At 37.3% G+C, this 22,386-nt stretch overlaps 1 protein-coding gene across 1 annotated transcript; it reads left to right on the forward strand.

Annotated features, from left to right (window-relative positions):
- Positions 1–1,235: 1,235 nt before the first annotated feature.
- LOC111567403 (solute carrier family 28 member 3) lies at positions 1,236–16,466 on the forward strand. Its single transcript, XM_023268500.3, has 15 exons — positions 1,236–1,311; positions 2,849–3,038; positions 4,772–4,916; positions 5,000–5,113; positions 5,380–5,457; positions 5,653–5,733; positions 5,949–6,029; positions 6,124–6,249; positions 6,750–6,880; positions 7,738–7,906; positions 8,034–8,231; positions 9,548–9,629; positions 10,640–10,738; positions 11,877–11,991; positions 14,924–16,466. The coding sequence occupies exons 1-15, from the start codon at positions 1,236–1,238 to the stop codon at positions 15,039–15,041; spliced, it is 1,803 nt and encodes a 600-aa protein (XP_023124268.2). The 3' UTR covers positions 15,042–16,466.
- Positions 16,467–22,386: the final 5,920 nt, after the last annotated feature.

The following is a 22,386-nucleotide window of genomic DNA, read 5'->3' on the forward strand; positions in this document are numbered from 1 at the left end:
GAAAACTCCCAGCGTGGACTCAGTTGAACCTGCTCTAACCTATCTATGCTTGCATTATGGTCCTGAAAAATTATACAGTAGTGCTCTCTAGTGGCAACTGGGATACATAAGAAATACGAGACTGCTGTGTCATCTTCAGAAACAACTACATCCAAACAGAAACAATACTATGTTTTCAGGGGAACAGGGACTGATTCTATGAAGTTAGTTTCATCTAGGAAATACACTGAGCACAGTTTACTAATATTATGAAAGAATCTGAAGCGTCAAAAGTAAGAACAAAAAAAGAAGGGAGCAAAAAAGTTACAGGGAGTCACAGAAGTAGAATGGAGGGGAGGGGAAAGGATAGGACAGGTGTGTTTCAAAAAAGTCTGCCAAAAGGTGTCTGAACAGTGTCTGAACAGCAAGAGAATGGAGCTGAATGTAACAGAAAAGGGGAATCAAAAACGGGGAGAAGACAACGAGGCCTTTGAATCACAGGTATGTGAAATATTTGAATACAGCCCCGACTTGTTACTCAAAGTATTCTTAAAAAAATGTTGCTGAAAAGAATTGGAAGCACTGGAGAATTTATGCGGTCAGTTTAACGCTGCAAGTAATCCAATGAAAAGGGCTTATTCAAGCAGGGTTTAGGCTACTAAGAGGACAATAATAATCAAAATAGTTCTGAGAATTGAGTTACAACCATTTTTCATGAAGTAAATAAATAATTAGGTTTTATTTTCAGTTTTGCAGGGTATCCAGACTGTTTTGGACCTTCAGTTGGATACACACTTGTACATGCAGAAATGCATATGCTCAGTGTGTGTCAGTGAAAATAAAGTCTCCTTTGAGTTCCCAGTTTTGATTCAGGATATGAGTAAATGCATCATTGTACAAGCAACTCTGAGGAAGCAAGCAAAAGCAAACTCATATTATTCCTAATATGAATTATCCACAATATGTCTGTCTGTATGTGTGACCGGAACAGGATCAGATATGCGCTGATGTGGACAGTGCTTCTGAAGTTACAGATGATGCGCACAACAGCACAAACCAACCCAACAAAAGGTTTTTGGTTTATCTTTCATTGTTCTTTTCACTAAACACATAATATCTTTCCATGTCTGGTTCTTCCACTGTCTTCTACATCACCAGCCTTTGTCTTGTTCCTTTGATCTAACATTTGTGTCCTTTCTCCTTATCTACACCCCTTATCTTTCTTTTTGTGTGTGTCTAGCTTGCTGGAGAAGAAAATGGAGGCGCTCCAGGCCTCTTTGGCTGAGCACAAAGATCAGATTCACCTGGTTATACGACTAGTTTTAGCAGCAGGTAAACTATTTTGGCTAGCATCTGTTAAAGTGTAACTTAAGATACTAAACAGGTTGAAAGTCTCTGTCTGGGGGGCAACCACATGCAGCCAGTAGAACCTATTTCCTGTATTTGCGACACAAAAGTGTGTGCAGTGTTTCATTAATGTTGGGATTTTATTGGACGCAAAGTGTATCCATAGTACAATTGATTTTCTTTGTTTAGTACTTTTGATCTTGCAGCCAGATAGAATTAAATTACCAAATCTAAGTATACTGAAAAATCGATTTGTAGTCTTGCTTAAGGACTTTCTTTGTGATTTCATTTACAAGGTAGCTGCACTGCTGAGTTGACCTCCTTGCTCTGTGCCTTAGAACATATTGACATGAGGGTGTGCATACGTGCATGTGAGTGTGTGCACAACACGATTGCTATGATTGCTAATGGAAAAATCAAGACATGGTTTTTACTGGAGCACATATGTAATATGTGGATGGAAGTCGAAGCGCTCTCAACGCATCTGCCAGCTCCTATAGGATTGTTAAGAGAGCCATTAATGGTATAGTGATACTTTATTGATCTAAATATAAAACGAATCATAGTGCAGGCTGTGATTTACAGAATTTGAAGCTCTAAAGCCTGACGAAGTTTGTCCGTTTTATAAACATTTCCAAGATGCTTCTGACTGTCCAAATTTGGTTTAGTGGAGCACTGTTAAGAATTGAATTTATTCAGAGAATTAAATCATGTGAGAACGTGAAACATGAACAGCCTCCCTGTGGAATTTTACTGGCAAGCAATAATGTACCAGAATTCACACATTTTCCCTTTAATCTGCATTTTCTAGATAAATTAAGTTAATGATTTTGGAGTTATGACCCAAGGTTTATTTATACAGGCCAATGGCACTGAATGAATTAATAAAAAAACTAAGTTCAAAATTTGAAATGCATTGCATTTACTACCACTAACCCAGGGCCGAGTTTCTAATTTCTAAATATTAAATACCATTGATTTTTCTCAGGCTATAAGAGAATCTGCTGAACATTAAAATGACAGAAGCTACAAAGGGAAAGTTTGTAAAGTAGTTGCATTTTTTTTTCTAAATCCGTTTTGATTTAGTTCACTTCAGTTGGATATTTGAAAGTCGGTGGGCATGCAAGTTTGCAGGTCAGAACATGTTTTTATTATTTTAAGTCAAGAAAACAAAAAAAATTCAAAAGAGCTGAGAAAAAGGTGCTTGAAATGTGAAATGGTCCTTCTGTTGTTCACAGGATTTCAGACTCCATGAATATGTTTTCCATGCAAAATATTAAAAAGTGTCTCACGAATAAGTCGGATTTGTCTTTTGAAGACGTGTGCGGTGGCTCTCTGTCTGGTTAAAATGACTCCAGTCGTTCTAACATTACCTACACTTCCTCCTGTTTAGCTAGAGGATGTAAAGCAGATAACAAATGAAAATGTTAGATTAACTTTAATAAAAAAGCGCTAAGTAAAATGCTGTCAGTAGTGTGAGCGCTGTAGGATATCATTCATATTAATTCTAAATTTGTTTCAGGCTTCGTTGCCATGGTGATAGCGGCATGTGTTCTGAACTTCCACCGGGCTGTGGGGCTGCTGGTCATCTCCTTGGTAACCATGTTCTTCCTGGTCTGGGATTGGATGATGGAACGCTATAGCGACTGGGTGTGGGAGGTTCTCGCTCCTATCAGAGTTGCTCTCACAAGAAACTGGTTTTGGATCAGATGGTGAGAAATTTGGTTTCAGGTTTTTCAACCCTGGTGTGCACCTTCCTCATCGAAGGTGGGTTCGGGTTCGCTGGTCCTTTCCCCTTGATGGCACTGGAAAACAATAATCCGAACCACTGTGGAGTCAGTGCACTAAAAACCCCTCCTAGTCGATGTAATGTAAATAATGTTCAAGACATTTCAGACAAGGGTTTCTCGGTCTCCTGGCAACAACAAGGTAGACTGAGGAAATTCACTGTTAGTGAAATTGGCATGAGCACTCGATTCAAACAGGGCAGAATAAAAGAAATGAGAGCATGTGATGGCAAAATGTGAGAAGAACTGCTGCAGCGCACATAATTGCACAAGCTCAAGAGCACCTCATTGGCAGTTACCTCAGTAGAAGCAGAGGCACAATGTAGCCTATAATGAGACAACAAGAATACAATAAAAGTGTGTCAAATAAACATTTAACGAATGGGGTTAAAGATTCTCAACTTCCCTGATAATTCAACTAAAAGAGTTTGATCTCCTATTATGCAACCACTATGGCAGCAAAGACTCATTTATTCCTCTAACCATCAAAAAACTGAATTTTATCTGGTAGGTTATAAAGGATTGTAGAAATTCTTTTTCTTTCGTTTGAATTGCTGCTGTTTTTTGAAATTTTTTAAATTATTTATAGTGGTACACTCTTATTCTACAAATCAATTTTCTGCTACCCTAAAAGCCTTTGATTGCATCTCTGACCTACATAGCTGATGTCCGCGTATAAGTCAAATTACCTTCAGGATAATCAAAAGGTTGTAGCTGAAATTGCATAAGCAAGAAAAACTCTTTTAAACATATGATAGCATGAACATCTCTATGTGAAAGGAGTTGGTTGTGATGAATGCAACACAAATTTTCATTTAGCTTTGCAGTTTTCAGCTGGGTAAAGATTCAGAGCTCATTGCTTTGATTTTTCTAGCGTGTTGAACTTTAGTCATACAGCCATTGCAGCACTTTTTTTCAGCCAAAGTAATGAAAAGCCTTTAAAAATCCACTCTAAATTACCTGGCCAGCACCAAATTGCAGACAAAGTAACCTACCACACATTACGCAGCTAAAGAGTCAGATATTTGATGGGTATTATATAAATTTAAAAAAAAAAAACTGTTAAAAGGAGTAGTGACCTTACATTCAACAGGTTGTCAGAAACATACATCCAATTGTGGTTTGTATCTGGTGGATGTGTATCTGGTTTGTTTTTTTTTAACCATTCTGACATTTCAAAATGATTCACTGTAGATGTACAGTGTTTACAACTTATATCTGCCTTCAAAATAAGAGTTAAAAAGGTGAAAGGCTGTAAGACAAGATAAAATAAGTATGAAATTAGTTTAGAAGTTCTAATTTTTCGCTTTACGAATTCCTTGGATGTACCTTAAACCCTGAGGAGCAAATGTTTTACCACTGAGCACAACTTTGTAGACACCGGTTGATGTCAAAGGTCAAGTCTTTGGTGTTAATGCATATAAAACTAAAATAGCTCTGTTAGTTAATGACTAACTACAGTCTAATCTTCTACTCAATAATGCAGCAAGTAGAGTTTTTGTCTGTAAAGCCAACTGGACGCACTTTTTGTCAGCATTTAACTTCTTTACAACATTCCTTCCTTCCTCTTGCTAATATATTCTACATACAGTTAATTCCTGTTCATCTCTGTGCTTTCCTTCACTTCCCTCCCTTTCTCTTCCTGACATCTTCCTCAGGATAATATATATGTTGCTGCTGGTGGCTGTGGCGTGTTGGCTCGCACTGGACACGGCCCAGCGGGGGACCAGACAGCTCGTGTCTTTCTTTGGTTTGCTGCTGTTCATCTTCTTAATGCTGCTGTTCTCCAAACACCCATTCAGGGTAAGACATGCACTACATGTTTTGTTATACACACACATGCATATGGACTCCCAACAAAGCAATTTTTTTAACACATATTGCAGTGGTCTTGGCGAACTTTGCTTTGTGGAACTGGGCTACAGTTTATCTTTGGTCTGCTGATTCTCAGAACCACATCTGGATTAAGTGCACTGAAATGGCTTGGAAATCAAGCAGAGGTACATATAGACACACAAACACAAATAATTTTCTCAATAGCTTGTAAGTTTTTCTATACACTATCAGCGTAAGAGTGTATCATTGCCTTTGATAAATTCTATGTTTAATCAGTGTTTCTTCTTAAACTCTGACAAACTTCTCTGTTGCATTTATACTTGACATTTTAACTGTACACCATAGTTTACATGGGACATAAAAAGATACAGTCAGCTGTTATAAAATGTTCTGTTTCAGTTGGTAACTATTCAAAATCTCCTCCATGCAGATGTTTATGTCGTTCGCAGATGTTGGATCTAAATTTGTTTTCGGTGACAGTTACACGGACCACCTGTTCGTCTTTAGGGTATGACACACCAGCATTACGCACACAACTACACACATTAATGAGTGAATGCATTAACATGGACATCTGTATCCAGGTATGTTTGGGTTTTTGAATTTTATAAGTTAGGTTATGTGGTCAACCTTCTTTTAGAAATCTGGTTACTGATCCAGGTGCTTCAAGAATATTACGGTATTGATTGTGGATTCTTTGCAGGTGATGCCTATATTGGTTTTTTTGAGCTCGGTCATCTCCATTCTGTACTACGTTGGCTTCATGCCCTGGCTCATTTGCAAGGTGAGAAAGAAGGAGAAAAAAGTGAATGGAGCGAAAGATATTTTTGGTGTAAAATTAATTATTTCAAATCATTTATTTTAAGATAAGAAACACAAGTTAAGGAACAAAAGGCTACCTCATGTTTAAAGTACCTAGAAATGAGAATATTATCACATAATTTTCTACTGTTTGGTTATTTGTCTTTGACTTTCTGAGCTATACTGATTTTTTCCCAGATTGGATTCATAATGCAGGTTACCATGGGAACATCTGCGACAGAGTCAATGGCAGCAGCTGGAAATATATTCCTGGGAAATGTAAGCAACTGTAACCATAAACAGTCATTAACATTACTATAAATAAATCCGGTAATGTTAATCAACCCAAGCCCTGTCCTTACCTGTCTTTCAGACTGACTCACCTCTACTGATTCGTCCGTACATCAGTGAACTAACAGTGTCTGAGATCCACGCTGTGATGACTGGGGGGTTTGCCAGCATCTCTGGTACCATTTTAGGAGCCTTTATCTCCTTTGGGGTGAGGAAGAAGACAGGTAGAGGAAAGGCGATGAAAATGGGATGGTCTGAGTTAATTCTATATTTACAAGAAAGAAACTGCATTATATCACATATGGACCTCCAATGGTGGCATTAACTTAGGGTTGATACTTGTCAATAAGAAAAATATGATATAAATAACAAAATTTCCCTGAAGGAGAATTAAAGTTCATTGTTTTATTAGCTATGCTTGTGTTGACAATTAATGTCATAGATTGCTATTTTGTTGTTGTTAATTACTTTGATGATTTGACAATTATGATCAATGTCCAAATTCAAGAAGAATATTTGAAAATCCCCAAATCATAAGCTTAAGAACTGGAGTGACAAAAGAAAAACAAAACATTCCATAAATAGTCAAATGATTTGGGCAGATTATTACTCCAAAACTTTCGAAGACTCTCAAATGAGTTTGATGCTTGCAAAGGAAGTAAATGACTGACCACTGAATTTATGTCGTTTTTGTGTCTCTCTTTTGAGGTTGAGGCATCACACTTGTTGACAGCATCATTAATGTCTGCTCCAGCCTCTCTGGCCATCGCCAAGATGTTCTGGCCTGAAAAGGAAGCATCCATCAAAACTTCCCATCATGACCTCAAAATGGACAAAGGGTAGGAGAGATCAGAATGAATACATATACTGTATGTAAACACACACACACACAATATCAATTCTATTGTCTGTATAACTCAAATAGGAACTAAAGAATGTTGGTCAACGAGGTTGAGTTGCAGAAACTAAGGGGTTCAAGGAACAGTTCTTTAAACCTGCAATCACTTCTTAAATCTGCTCATTATTAACTTCACCATGTCACTCCTGTCTGCCTTGGGTTCTGGTGGAGACCTATCTCAACTGTAGGTTAGCTTGATTAAAAGTTTTCCAAAAATTGTATCACATTCCAAATAGTAATCAAACATTCAAATTTCCATTTCCAGTGTTGCATCATAAATATAATGGAGTTTGAAGGTTTTGTAAAACAATGTGAAAAACTAATGAAATGTATAATAATGAATATTATCTCTCATCATTAATGTCACAAATATGCTGTAAAAAGAATTGTTTGTGGAATTGTGTGTCACACTTATGTAAAATAAGTTTCTTTGACTCAAATATACAAAAAAAATTACTTTTGATTTGTTTTTTTTTCAGTAAAAGAAAGAAGCATTGTTGCATATTACATTTTACATGCAATATTAAAAGGATGTTATGACAGAATAATCAGAAGAAGTGATAACTATTTTCCACAAAAGAGCAGACTGGGATCTAAATTTTGTCTATTTTAATCAAGGTATGTTTATTTGTATCTACAATGATCTAAGCTAAGCATATGATGGTCTACAGAAGTAGCGCATTCTAGCATTTTAAATGTCGTTAACGCCAATATGCCAATGACACCGTGCTATTTCAATATAACAGTGTTCATAGATGGAGCAACATTCAGCCATTAAAGTGTTACCTGTCTCCTCAGAGGGAGTCAGAATATGTTGGAAGCAGCATCTCAGGGTGCATCTCGTGCTGTAGGTCTGGTGGCCAACATCATTGTCAACCTCATTGCCTTTCTTGCTCTGCTGGCGTTTTTCGACGCAGTCCTCTCCTGGCTGGGTGGGATGTTTGACTGTCCACAGCTCAGCTTCTCGGTGAAGACCAGATCAGACACACAAACACATACACCACCTCTCCAACCTAAATAAACTGTAAATACATTTAAACATTGATCAACATGTTTACTCTGGCTCTGTTTGTTTCTTTCTGTCCCTCCTTTAGCTCATCTGCTCCTATGTGTTCATGCCACTCTCCTTCATGATGGGAGTTTCCTGGGAGGACAGTTTCATTGTTGCTGAGCTGATTGGCATTAAGACCTTACTCAATGAATTTGTGGCCTATCAGAAGTTGTCAGAGTTAATAAAGAGGAGGAAGGCGGGAGGGCCAGAATATGTGAACCATGTAAAGCAGTATATTTCTGTAAGTCTCATTCACATTCTCACTGTTTCTTGTTCACTTTGCAAATCACCTGTCTGGTTTTCTCTGCAACTGCTAGGATAGATACATTTAATATCGTGGGATGCAAATTAATCAGAAAGCCAATCAGGTGCTTGAGTACTGCCAAAAGTCAAACTATTTTCTACAATGTCAGTGCCTCAATGGATAATGAAATTATCTCACTATCATATACTGGGCCTGTCCCACTCAGCCAGAGTGGTTGCTGTTGCTTGTTTCTCCTTGGCTTCAGTAAGACTTGGCCCGTTTTGTAATGATGTGATTTTTGTATAAGTAATCATGGACCACATGACCGCATTTTAGTAGACTTTATTAGAAGTAGTTATGCTAAATATTAGCTAAAGATACATTAAATGTGCCCTGTGGAGTGGAGTACTGTTTTCATCAATGAGTCTGGTTTTGTTTATCATTTTTGCAGCAGCATGCAGGTGTACTAATGTGCTAATGGTTTTACACTAGTGCAGTGAAACTACAAGAAGAATGCAACAGGAAAGTCAGGGAGAGAGAAACATGCTGGCAAGTAAACATCAATGTTAACACTGTAGTTTTATGAATTAAGAAATACCAGCAAATGTTCCTTAAGGGAGGAAATACATACAAATACATCATGAATACATAATGTCCTTACATATGCTGCATGTAAAAGCTGTCTGTGGTTTAAACAGTCAGATTACCAACGTTTCAAAATTAGTATTTTTACTCCCACCAGCATATACCTCATATTTTGTAGGCATTTTGATATACCTTATTAGGGTTAATTGAATTTCATTTGTGGTTTTTACACCATTGAACTTGTGTATTTACATTTAGACAATTATCATTTAGAAAACATTTCATAACATGGGCAGAAAAACTAAAACTACTGTCATAGATATATATCACCAGGGATTCATGATTACACAATGTTTTTTAAAAGTGAAATGTAATTTCATTTGAGGTAAATTACATATCCTATTGTGAGCTGACCAGAAGTCTTTTGTAAACCATCTTTTATCTATGGAAACTGGCTTTGAGAAAGGTTAAGGATGTTCTTTATATGTCAAGTTCTTTATATCCCAATGTGGCACAATTTGGTAATGGCAAATTATTCCATAATCATTAACCTGTAGTGAAAAATGAACAATTGGCATACCATAACTGCATATTGAACAATAAGGGATTTTCTAAATGTCATCTCATGCTGTTTTATCGCCTTAACATTTTACACATAGTATAGTAAAAGACAAAGTGGACATTTCATTTGCCTTAACAATTTAAATGATTTCTATTTCTTCATCTAGGTCCACTCTGAAACCATTGCAACCTACGCTTTGTGTGGATTTTCCAACTTTGCTGCTTTGGGGATGTCAATAGGAGGACTGTGTGAGTGGTGCTTCATGAGCTCATAAATGATGGCTGTGGTAAAATTATAATATTGCATAAATATGTTCTTAATTGAATTCAGAATTCCATTGTCTAAAATGTTAAAAAAAAAAAAAAAAAAAAAAGTAGCACACAATACTAGATAGTGTCTCCACCACACGCAGAAATGTACAGGATTAAAACAAATGAATAAAACATGTCCTTGATTTTTTTTGGGCTGCCACAAGTGAGAGTAAGTGGTGAGGAATCCATCTGTTACATTTACGCGACTTGCAGTGTGTAGGCTGAATCAGAAGTTCTTTCTGTTTTCATTAGCTTGTGGCTGCCTTAAAAACCCTTCAAACAAATGGAAGCCAAGACATTCTGCTCTAATTCTCACACATCTGCAGGTTTTCAAAACGTACTCTTAACAACTGTTAACGTATAAAGTAACAGATCAGTGTGAGCGTGTGTGTTTTATGGAGGTCAGTAGAAGGATAGAGGTGAAAAAGACCTTGTAAGTTCAACAAAAGCCTCCACTGCAAAACATTATTTGCAACAATTGCAAAATAACTGTGAATGAAAGATATTGTTAAATAGAGGAAGACTCAAGGATACTTCTTTACAGAGGTTATACAGAAGTTACAAGTCAAACATTGCGAAATTTCAATGAACCTGACAAAGCTGCCTTTGAAATTAAATCACTTCAAAACACAAGACACAACTTAAAAAACACATATTGAAAGAACTGAAAATCAATGGAATGTCTTGATTATAATTAATAAGACAATTACTGCTGACACAAGAAGTCAAAGAGGGGGACATTTAACATTTTACCGTAAAAATCAACCATTTTTCTGAGCAACAGAGAGAAGTGAATGATGACTTCCAGCTGTTTTTATCTCTTCTTTTTCTGATATATGAACTGTTCTGATGGTCTCACTGTAATGTACTTGGCGCTGTTTAGGGTTTGTTGCATTCTTTTGTACAGTTTCTTGGGGCTTTTTTCCATATCATTTTTTTTCTTTCAGCTGCCATGGCTCCAGACAGACGATCTGACATCTCCAGCTGTGGCCTGAGAGCTCTGATTGCAGGCAGCATCTCCTGTTTCATGACAGCTTGTATTGCAGGTGATAGTTTGCTCTTCTTTGCTTCCATTTTTCCCTTTTGCCCATGAAATGTATTTATGCTCCTAGACCTTATTGACACTTTGGGTTTCCCATAAGTCATTTTGTGTCTGTTTCAGTGACATGTTAACTAAAACTCACTTCAGTATTTCATCCACTGAAGAAGGCGAGGGTCCGTGTGACTTCTGTCCAGAACTTCCTGCCACAGCAGATTCACACTGACACTATTCCTCCTACACAGATACTGCAGTAAATACGACAGTACACTATACAAAACGTTATAGGGAGTCACCAATTGACACATTTTCTCGAGCAGATTTGCTGTCAAGTTGATTTAAATTTCTTGACTAATTTCACTGTAATGAATAAAATGATACTGTGGCGACAACAAGCTCTGCAGTTGCAATATGAATAAAAGCATTAGAAATTTATTTCTGTGGCAAATACTCGCCATCAAAAGACTGATAAGGAGCTGTAGTCATCCCTCAGTTCAGCTCTGTGATTTTCCATCAAGAAATGTTGAGTTTATGCCTGATAGATCCCCTCAGTAATAAAACGTATAGTATATTTAAAATATTTCAACTACAAGTACATTATCAAACACAGTATTCAGTAACTACTTGTAAGCTTTTTATTTGTTAGATTTTGATATGTTCCTTCATTTATTAAGTCATTCATACTGTATAAAGTTACTTAATTGTCAAACATTTACATGTATATAAAAATATTTAAAACTTCTTATGAATTTGGAATGTCTGTCATATGTAGTAATTTCATTGACAAAAAATGACAAACTGTACTATAATTTTTTTCACATTTCCAATTTCTTTATATACTATATAAAAATACATAGTTTTAAAGTGCTTTTACTTTTCTACTTTCATATAATTAGATTTTAGAATCATTATATGTATTTTTACATTGTAAGTGGACATAATGCAGTTGATTGTAAATAATTGAAATTGTTAGAATAAAGTTAAAATAATCACATTATGATTTTAATTTCAGTCTTAACAATTAATGCCTGTTAGGTGTATTTTATATCTAACTACAGGCTGATTTTTTTCTGAAAGCAATACAAATACAGTATATACATTAGATAACCGGTCACTCAAGTGTGTCTCTTGCTGTTTGTTTCCAGGTATGTTGTACATCCCTGATCCTCAGTGTCAACATTTCCTGATCACAGAGTTCAGTAACACCAATGTGACCATCAGCCCACCACTGCTCACCTGCTGCACGCAGCTTTATAACAGGTGAATGAATGTCTGCAACATATTTGACCTTTGTTTGTCACTTTCTTGTGTTTATAGCTTTGAAATAACTGTTTCCTAGTTACCATATTGTGGGTTGAAGAAGAATCACACTTTCAAGTGATGATGTTGTTGAAGTCAGCGTCTCATTTTTCGGGCAGTGCACAGAATCTTATACAACACAAGGTTATGTGTTGTGTTTCACAGCCTGGAGGTGTGTTTGGGGTTATTCTCCTGTTGAAAAATAAATGATGGTCCAACTCAGCGCAAACTGAATGAGATGGCATGTTGCTGCAGGATGCTGTGGTAGCCATGCTGGTTCAGTGTGGCTTCAATTTTGAATAAATCCCCAACAGGGTCACCAGTAAAACACCCCCACACCATCACACCTCCTCCTCCATGCTTCACAGTGGGAACCATGCATGTAGAGACCTTCCGTTCACTTTTTCTGTGTCACACAAAGACACGGCGGGTGGAAGATCTCAAATTTGGACTCATCAGACCAAAGCACAGATTTCCACTGGTCTAATGTCCATTCCTTGGGTTTCTTGGCCCAAACAAATCTCTTCTGCTTGTTGCTTTTCCTTAGGCCTGATTAGCATAGTCTCCTCTGACCAGTTGATGTAGAGATGTGTCTGCTACTAGAACTCTGTGTGGCATTTATCTGGACTCTAAACTGAGGTGCTGTTAACTTGTGAATTCTGAGGCTGGTGACTCGGATGAACTTATCCTCAGCAGCAGAGGCGACTCTCGGTCTTCCTTTCCTGGGCGGTCCTCATGTGAGCCAGTTTCATTGTAGCACTTGATGATGTCTGCACTTGGGGATACATTCAAAATTTTTGCCATTTTCTGAATTGACTGACATTCAGTTCTTAAAGTAATGATGGACTGTCGTTTCTCTTCACTTAGCTGTTTGGTTCTTGCCATAATATGGATTCTAACAGTTGTCAAATAGAGCTGTCAACTGTGTACCAACCTGACTTCTGCACAACACAACTGATGGTCCCAACCCCATTAAGAAGGCAAGAATTAACCTTGATTAACCTTGACAAGGCACACCTGTGAAGTGAAAACCATTTCAGGTGACTACCTCATGAAGCTCATTGAGAGAATACCAAGAGTGTGCAAAACAGTAATCAAAGCAAAGGGTGGCTGTTTTGAAGAATCTAAAATACAAGACATGCTTTGATTTATTTCACACTTTTTTGTTTACTACATAATTCCATTTGTGTTCATTCATAGTTTTGATGTCTTCAGTGAGAATCTATTGTTCTGTACTTTTCAATAGTTTCTTTTGTTACTGAGTTCCAAATAGTTTCTAGCTGTTCCCAGAGACTTGCTTTGGATGTAACTTTTGTGCAATCTATTTTTGAAGTCAGTAAATCCCAGATCTGTTCAGTAGGATTCAAGACTGGACTTTGACTTGGTCAGTCCATCAGTTCCAGTACTCTAGATTCCTTTTTCTTGGTCAAGTAGTCTCTGCACAGCTTTGCAGTTTGCTTGAGGTCATTGTCTTCTTGGTATATGAACCCACAACCAATCAGGTTCAATCCAGAAGATGTTGTGGTAGAATTTCTTGTTCATGACACCATCGATTTCAACTAATTTTCACATGCCGTTTCCACAAATGGAACCCTATACCAGAATGGAATCTCCACCGTCCTTCACTGTGGGTGCAATGTATCTAGTATAAAAATGTTCTCCGGTTTTTCTGAGGACATAAATACAACGATGCTGACTGAAGAGTTCAAACTTGGACTCGTCCATCCAGAGTACCTTCTTCCAGTCATCTACAGTCCAGTGTTTGTGCTCCCTGGCAAATCTGGGACGTTTTTGGATGTTTGCAGGCCTCAATAATGGCCTTATAGCAGCTATTCTGCCCTTTAAGCCTTGTTCCTTCAGTTGTCTGCTTATGGTCATTCTGGAGACTTTCTAAGATTCTGATCTAGAAACATTAATCTCTGCCTGAAGATCAGCAGTGGTCTTCCTTCTGTCTCTAGTACTTCAAATCTTGAGGTGCCTGACATCTTCTTCAGTTAGCTTTAGTTTTTGGCCTCTTCCTTGGTGCATTTTGTAAGTAGCAGTCACTGTAATCGAGTATACTTAACCACACTGTGAGAACACTTTATGTCAGGCTCTATTTGTTTCAGAGACCATCCAGCATCATGAGGTGCTTTAATTCGGATTCTGTCTTTCTCAATGAGTTCTTTTCACTTCATCATTTTGAACAGGAGTGAGGAATTTCAAACTGAATTCCTGTTCTTATACCCAAATTTCAGCCAGCACACTGGAATTCTCCGAGAAGTCAGAAATTAATCAAGAAATACATAAACCACGAAAACTAAATTTTCTGGTCAGGAATGCAAGCAATTAACTGTAATATGGCACCTGAATCAAAAAATAATAATGTGCTTTAGCATTTTTTTCTGCTTTTTTATAAAACAGTAAATTTGATTATATTATAGCATTGAAGACATAATTTTGATTAAAGAGCTTGCACATACTGGCCAATTAACCATTACAGAAACATGAAAAGATATTTTAATCATCAGCAATACTGTTCATTTATGGCAGTAGTGGAAAACACTTTATATAGTATAATATTTAGCCACATTTAAGTTCTCTTTGTTCTGGACAGTCACTCTTTGTCCTGACATGGGAGGATAGCTCTCATCTGGCATATGGATGTAACTCTCTCCTCAAGACCTCCCGCACATTTTCACAGACTTTTAGACTCCTGCAAAACATTTAATAGAATCCTCAGTATTTTTCCATCACATATATTTAGTGTTTACATTGTAGACATTTTATGACATCCGATTGCAGTTATAAATACATTATGAGATGTTGATTTTTGTGGGGGAAGTTTAGACTGAATGCAGCTGATGTAGGGGAGTGACTCTGTGATTCAGCATGAGTGTTTTTGTATTTGCAGTGTGACAGTGTATGAGCCATGGAACGTGACGGCCGGGGAGGGATTCAGTCAGAGTAGTCTGCAAGGCTGCTGCACACTCACACCGCCTAAACATTTCAACTGCAGCTGGGTGCTGTGAGTCAACGGGAACAAAAACACACACCTCAATGCCAGAAACACGTGTTGATTTGTAAAATTAATGTGCATTGTTAATTGCTTTTTAAATGAAGCTCTCCTTCACTGGTTCTGTACAAAAAGAAAATTGTGCCACACACAGAAAGTATGTTTTTGCATGTGTGTCAATTATTATTTACATTTACAGCAGCATATAAAGTAAATACAATTAACTGTAACTGTATGTTATGTTATTAACTGTAATGTATAATCCAATTATAAAAAAAATATATTCTTCTCAAGAAAATATCCTTATACATAATGAGTACTTTAAACTTTGATACTATATGTATATCTTGACATATTTGTACTTAAATGGTCATATTTTTAATGTCTGACCTTTGCTTTTGAGTATTTCCACATTGTGGTGTTGCCGCTTTTATTTCTTTTACCACTGCTTTTTTAAAATGTAGGCCTTTATTTACCAGTAGGATTACCTGAAAGTGAACATATCTTTCTATTTCTGTTTCTTTTGAACATACACTATGTTGTATGAATGTATTTGTCTGTTTCCTATCTGCCTGTTGCTGTCAATGGGATGTGATATATGGCTAAAGTCTTAAGATCACATGGTGCAGAAGCTGTGTTAGAATCATTTCCAAGATTAAAAGAAAGGAAGCCTGCAAACTATCTGTAACGACATACTTTATAGGTACGACAACATATACAGTATCCCTGTTGTTATTCCTGCCTTGCCTATGTAGGACAGAATATTACAGTATATTGCTCGGCCACTAGGTGTCACTGATGTGTTTTGCTTCTCATCCAGCGATAGAAATGTTGGGTTCATCAGGCCTCTTAGACCAGTCAGGCACCCTGGTCTGACTGTCAGCCTGATTGTTCGAGAATTGGTTCATTAATGCTGGCTGAATGATAGGCGGCCCACCGAACAAAGCGGAGGGTATCAGGACTGTGCACTTTCAACATCTGCATGTGTGAGATGAGCGTGCAGTCACACAGACAGCAAATGACAGTCTCTTCATTAAATCCAGCACAAGCAAAAGGTCAGATGGCTGCCTTCTCTGTGGGCAGGAGGTGTGTTCACATGTGTGAATTTCACACACCCACAGAGAGGGAACACATTAAATTCAGCCATCAGACACTAACACATAGGGCATCTTTAGGCTCCATGTTACCATGTGTCCCCTATGTAAAGAAAAAAAAACTAAGCTGGCTCATGTTCACGCTTGTGTTTGTCAGCACTGTCAAGAATGAACAGTGTCCTTATGACGTGGAGTTGTTTGATCAGAAGGGAAAAACAAAGCTCAGGTCTGTTAATTTTGCTCAAGGACAAGAAACAAAAACTGAAAAACGCAGAACAAAGTGCAGGACATGACTTTTTTTTTTTGGTATGTGTGTCTCATGATCTAAAATGTTGCCCAGTGTATATCTTTCAACAGATATACAAGAGACCATTTTGTTCTCATTTGCTATTGTACAAATGGGTAACAACATTAGAACAGCATGTGATATGAAAAATATGTGTGTGATAAAATTTGGAAATACAGCTTTGATGCTACGTTGTTTTTCTAGCTGGACTGTGTTCACTGTACAGAGATATTCATAAAAAAATACTCTGTCATTTGTATTCAGACAACAGATTTTAATTTGTATATTTTTAAAAATAACCAAATCTTTAAAAAAAAAAAAACAAAAAAAAAAACCAAACATATATCAAGAAAATGGCATCAGGTCATTTGACGTTTGACGCCAATTTAGTTGAGCTGAAAGTGACCTTTCTTTTCTAAGTAGAGGGACAATAACAAATGTCTTAAGCCATTAAATGAACAAAAAAATGCAAATAAATTAATAAAAATGGACCACGAACGTTCACAGTAAAAGGAAGGAAAAATACGTCATGGATATATCGCCTGAGACACACATTGTCAGATTTTTCAGACTTGAAATATACAACAGTGAGCATGAAGACACACACACACACACACACACACACACACACACACACACACACACACACACACACACACACACACAAACACACATGCAGTGTGTGTGTGTGTGTGTGTGTGTGTGTGTGTGTGTGTGTGTGTGTCCGTGTACAGCAGCACAGAGGGAGACTCAAGGAGGAATAGCAAGACAAAAGTGGATAGATGGAGTGCAAATATAAATCATAGACATATAGAAAAGAAAACAGCGGAGAAGGGAGTGCGCATTAGAGATTGAGGCAGGTGGATATTGGATTGTCATGGAGCACCAATCCAGCGGAAGAAGAAGGGGATGAAGGGGAGGATGGAGAAACTGAATAATGGAGATGAAGTTGTCATCCACTAGCACTCCAAAGAGCACACAAAGGAAGAGGGGAGGAGGAGGGAGGGAGGGAGGGAGGGAGGATGCTGGGATGAAGGAAGCATATGGAGGTGGATTGAGGAACGGTAGAAAACAGATTGATTGAAATTGGAGTTTGGAAGGATTCACAGAAGCACTTAGAAAGATGATTAGAAAAGACAGACGGTAAGAGCATGAAAAAAGGATCAGAGGGGGAAAGAAGAAAGTGGACTGAAGATGGAGCGAAGGAGCGACAATCAGTGGAGGTGATGATTAGATAGATAGATAGATAGATAGATAGATAGATAGATAGATAGATAGATAGATAGATAGATAGATAGATAGATAGATAGATAGATAGATAGATAGATAGATAGATAGATAGACAGATAATCAGCTTATTGGCAAACTTGATGAGCTGCACAAACATTTGTGTGACTATTGTGTCTAATCACTCGTCTCCATGATATGCTCTCTGCTTAACAAACCTTAATTGATGCTTTAATTGCTCGTTGACACATAATTACATGGACGTGTCTTGGCGCAGAGTGAAAAATTAAACAGGAGAATCCCTGACAAATGTGTGCAGACAACTAGACACACTGGTACATTAATTGTGTAAAAACATGGCGAGGCATGTTTCTCATCAGAAAGTTGCATGCAAAAGATCATGTTAGTGAGATTTACATCATTTATACAGAAACACACTCAGAAGTTACAATGCGTCAGGAGTATTGCAGTTTAATCAGGGAAACTGTACAAAATCCTTTGGCATGGGATAATCTTGGAGCCCTTTTCATTTGATTGCATTCTATATCTACACTGGCTGCATGTATGAAAATAATCCTAGAAACATAACAGGTTCAGTAACAACATATTAACATACCAATGTTATGTGTGTGATGCTATTCGGTAACCTACATTCTGTAGAAGGAATCTCTGCAAACCTGCAAAGATTTTTTGTAATAATGAGCCTCCTGATATAAAACAAAATGTAAAAAATACATAAAGATTACATTATATTGGAAATAATTAGTTTTATATTCAATACACTGCACAAGCCTGGTGAAGGACCACGCTGGAGTGATGTGATACATCAGCCTCAGAAATCCATACTACACTGTACACCGGGATACTAATGCTTTCTTCAAGGATTTCTCTTTCAGTTTTTTTTTTCTTTTTGGGCTGAATTTTAAAAAAAGCAAGCAGAGATAAAATGCAGCAGAAAAAATTATCAAGACACTCTATAGCAGCGTTTTGTTGAGGGTTTTGTGTAATGAACTGAAAGCTCAAATAAGTTCATCTCAAAAGTGTTCAGAATCGTTGCTTCATCGCAAGATTGTAATATATTCCCTCACAAGTAAGACTCTTGCATTGAAAATGGGTCTTAAAGAGAAGAATGTACATATAATCAAGAAAATGCACTTCAATTGTTCAAATTACATATATTTGATCAGAATAAATTACCCCTGTGAGTGTTTAAGAAGTATGCACTGTATCATTAGATGATTATACTGATACTATAATGTGCAAGCAGAATTTACTGTTGTAGCTGATTGAGGTGGATATAATTTTTAAGCAACTCATTTTCATTAAAGATATATCTGCTGATTATCTTTTTTTTTTTTGGATTAATTAACCCTCTGCATCCCAGACCCTGCTGTTGGGTGATTTCCTATATAAAACTGCCAAAATCACATCATTTATAAGAGCCAGAAACTATAAAACACACAAAGAGTGTAAGAGCACGGCATGCAGTTCTGTCAGGAAAATTAATCAAATCTAAGCTTAAAACCGCGATATTTCATTAGAATCAAGTTAATCTACATGTCTCATAAAAATAAAACTGAAAATAACCATTTGTACTAAACAGATTCTGTTTAAAAAAAAAATAAAAAATTCTGTATTTCACTGTGCAAGCCATTAGTGACTCTGCTGCAGCCAACAGTCATGTGACAAAGAGTCGAAGCCCATCTGGCTGAACTGCAGGCTGTCTTTACACAGAGCAGATTGAATTAAAAAATGTAAATCATAAAATATCTATCGCATCTATAGTGCCAGCATCTGTTTTGTTTTGTTTTTTTTGATAGTATTGATAAGATTCTGTGGGCACTTGGAAGAATGTTGTACGTGTTATTTGCAGATTTTATTCAATCTTTGTAAAACATCAACTTTGTTTTTTATTCTCTTTTATGATTCAATTGTAATATAAATATAACAGCACAAACAATTTTTGAGTTTTGCTACTTCTAGTCATGATTATGCTGGTTCCAGTAGTGGTGCAGGTCTTTATATAGCAGTGAAAAATAAGTCCACAGTGAGTACAGATGTGTCAGGAGCAAAAAATGCTCGAGGTTCAGAAAGTTAATGTACTTGGTCACAAAACAAAAAGGAATTCCCATCATATACTACATGAGCCCAAAGTAAAACCTTCACAGAACCTTTTATCATTGCTTGTTCTGTTCAGCCAATGATAAAATAAGTGATTAATTAGCTGAACGATAAAGCAAAGATAACTAAGCATTTAATGGAGAGTTAGATGCTTTCAGGAGACTCCACTGGGACAGAAATATGCAGATTTTTCTACCATTGGTTAGCGGTGAGTTATAAGTTTTCCCATTTCCCAGTTTTTATGCTAAGCTAAGTTAACATGCTGCTGGTTTTAGCCACTTACTGCACTGACATGTGAGTGGCATCAGTCCTTTTATCTAATTCAAGAAAGCTTTTTCCCAAAAATGTCTTCCAAAGTATCAGTTATTGCTTCAAGCCCTGTTCAGTCACTTTGTCAGTTTCAGGTGATTAATAATTAGCTAAAATATGTTATGTTCTGAACATTTATCTATGTAGCAGAGGGAAAATAAGCCAGATATCTGTTCATGTGCTTCCCCTGATATCACAACAATGGACTTGTGATCATTATCCATCTTTTTGCTTTGCTGGCCTTCAGAGTGGGACATAAATGAGATGTTTTGCTCTCAGTTTCAACAAGAAAAGATTTTCTGGGTATGAAACAACATGGTATAGTTCCACTAAACACCTAGCGCTTCACTCAGTTGTTCTTAGATGGCTGATTGTTGAATTTGTTCAGCATGAAGTTTATATAACTGCCAGTCAGGCAGAAGTGAGGATGGTGCCCATTTAACCGTTTAGATCAAGTTGCATTCAGGAGTCAAGAGTGTTTCTTGTTTGCCATTTGTTCTGAGAATTAATGCAGCCTCTCTCCCCTTCAACAACACATATTTGAGACAGGTTCTGGGAAAAGCCTCTGCCGAGCAACTGTTTTATGACTAAATGTGTGTTTAGCCGCATGTGCCCTTCATCCCATGTGCTTACACTCCTGCTGGGAGAGCTCACACAGACACACAAGCGCATGCAAGTGTGCGCTGAAACACATCAGTGAGTGTGTGCTTCCTGACCAACGTACACACTCTTTTTCTGTCACACACACACACACACACACACACACACACACACACACACACACACACACACACACACACACACACACACACACACACACACACACACACACACACACACACACACACACACACACACACTCCCTGCAGGCGGGTGGTCTGACTGGGACAGAGATGGACACATGCTGGGATCAGAGCAGCAGTGTGTGATTCACATTTCTTCTCTCTCTCTCGCTGTCTTTCCTTCAATCTCTCGCTTCCTTCTTTCTCTTATCACTGACACCCCACTCGTGCCTCTCCCCGCTCTGTTTACCCCCCTGCGCCTTTGAAAATCTGAGTGTTTCAAATGTATTCTACACACAAACTCATCAGCGAACTGTTCCTGAACCTATAGAGGCAATTAGATACTTGTGATTGAAATCTGGTGATTTTTGCACTCTCTTTCTATCTCTCAAAGAATCGTGCGTTGTCTGTCTTGAACCTAACCTCCCCTCCTTCCTTCTATCCTTTTTTTCATGTAGCTAAGCTGGATACCAAACTCCTCATTACTCTAATTTAGAGAGAACGCCGCTCCCCTAATGGGCTCAGGGGCCCAAAGAATATCAAGTGCTGTTTAATTTTTTAATTCTATTCAGGCTTTACATTCATGCCATCCCTCCACCAGCTCTCCTGTCCATCTTCCCATCCATTCAGATCCCATTTAGTATCCCTCTGCAAACAGCTACTAAAAGATGGCTCCAACCTTTTTTTTAATACACACACACACACACACACACAGATATATATATATATATATATGTATATATATATGTATATATATATATATATATATATATATATATATATATATATATATATATATATATATATATATATATATATATATATATATATATATATATATATATATATATATATATATATATACATATATATATATATATATATATATACGCAAGTGGAGAAGTGGGAAGATGTGAGTTTTAAAAGCATATCAAAGCATCACATCTAGTCCCATCTATTTCATGCCGCCCGTTGTTCCAGGCATCCAACAAGTGTTTACATGTTGTTGCTGCTCCTCATTCTCGACTGAATGTGTACTTATTTAACCCTATCACTTGCTGAAATAGACAAATCTCCATGGTGACTGAAGTAGCAGAGAGCAGGTGGAGGGCCCTTGAGGATGCATTAGAACCTTCTTGCGACATGGGGATGCATCTTCGCTGTAAGCTAAACTGTGCATCAGGCCTGTTTCAAGGGCCTACAGGGTTCATGGTCTCAGCCTGGAGTTATTGTCAGCTCACTGTGCATCTAAATAAGCACTTAGCAATCTGAATGACCAGGTAACAATATGCATTTCAAACTATCAATGTAAAACCGTAAAATGAAATACAGCTAACTAGAAAGTTTCTTTGAAGGATAAGGAGATTTTAGGTTTGGTAGCAATGAACTGAATGCATAGCTTATTATAACTCTAAATCAAGCAAAATAGGCCTGCGGTAGATAATGATGACGTACTTGAGGGAAAGAACAAGAAAATATCAGGAGAAATAACACAGGTCAGAGAGCAACAAATTTAAAAAAGTACAATCATGCTGGTCAGCA

The sequence above is a fragment of the Amphiprion ocellaris genome, chromosome 6, assembly GCF_022539595.1.
Source record: "Amphiprion ocellaris isolate individual 3 ecotype Okinawa chromosome 6, ASM2253959v1, whole genome shotgun sequence".
Classification (NCBI taxonomy): domain Eukaryota; kingdom Metazoa; phylum Chordata; class Actinopteri; family Pomacentridae; genus Amphiprion; species Amphiprion ocellaris.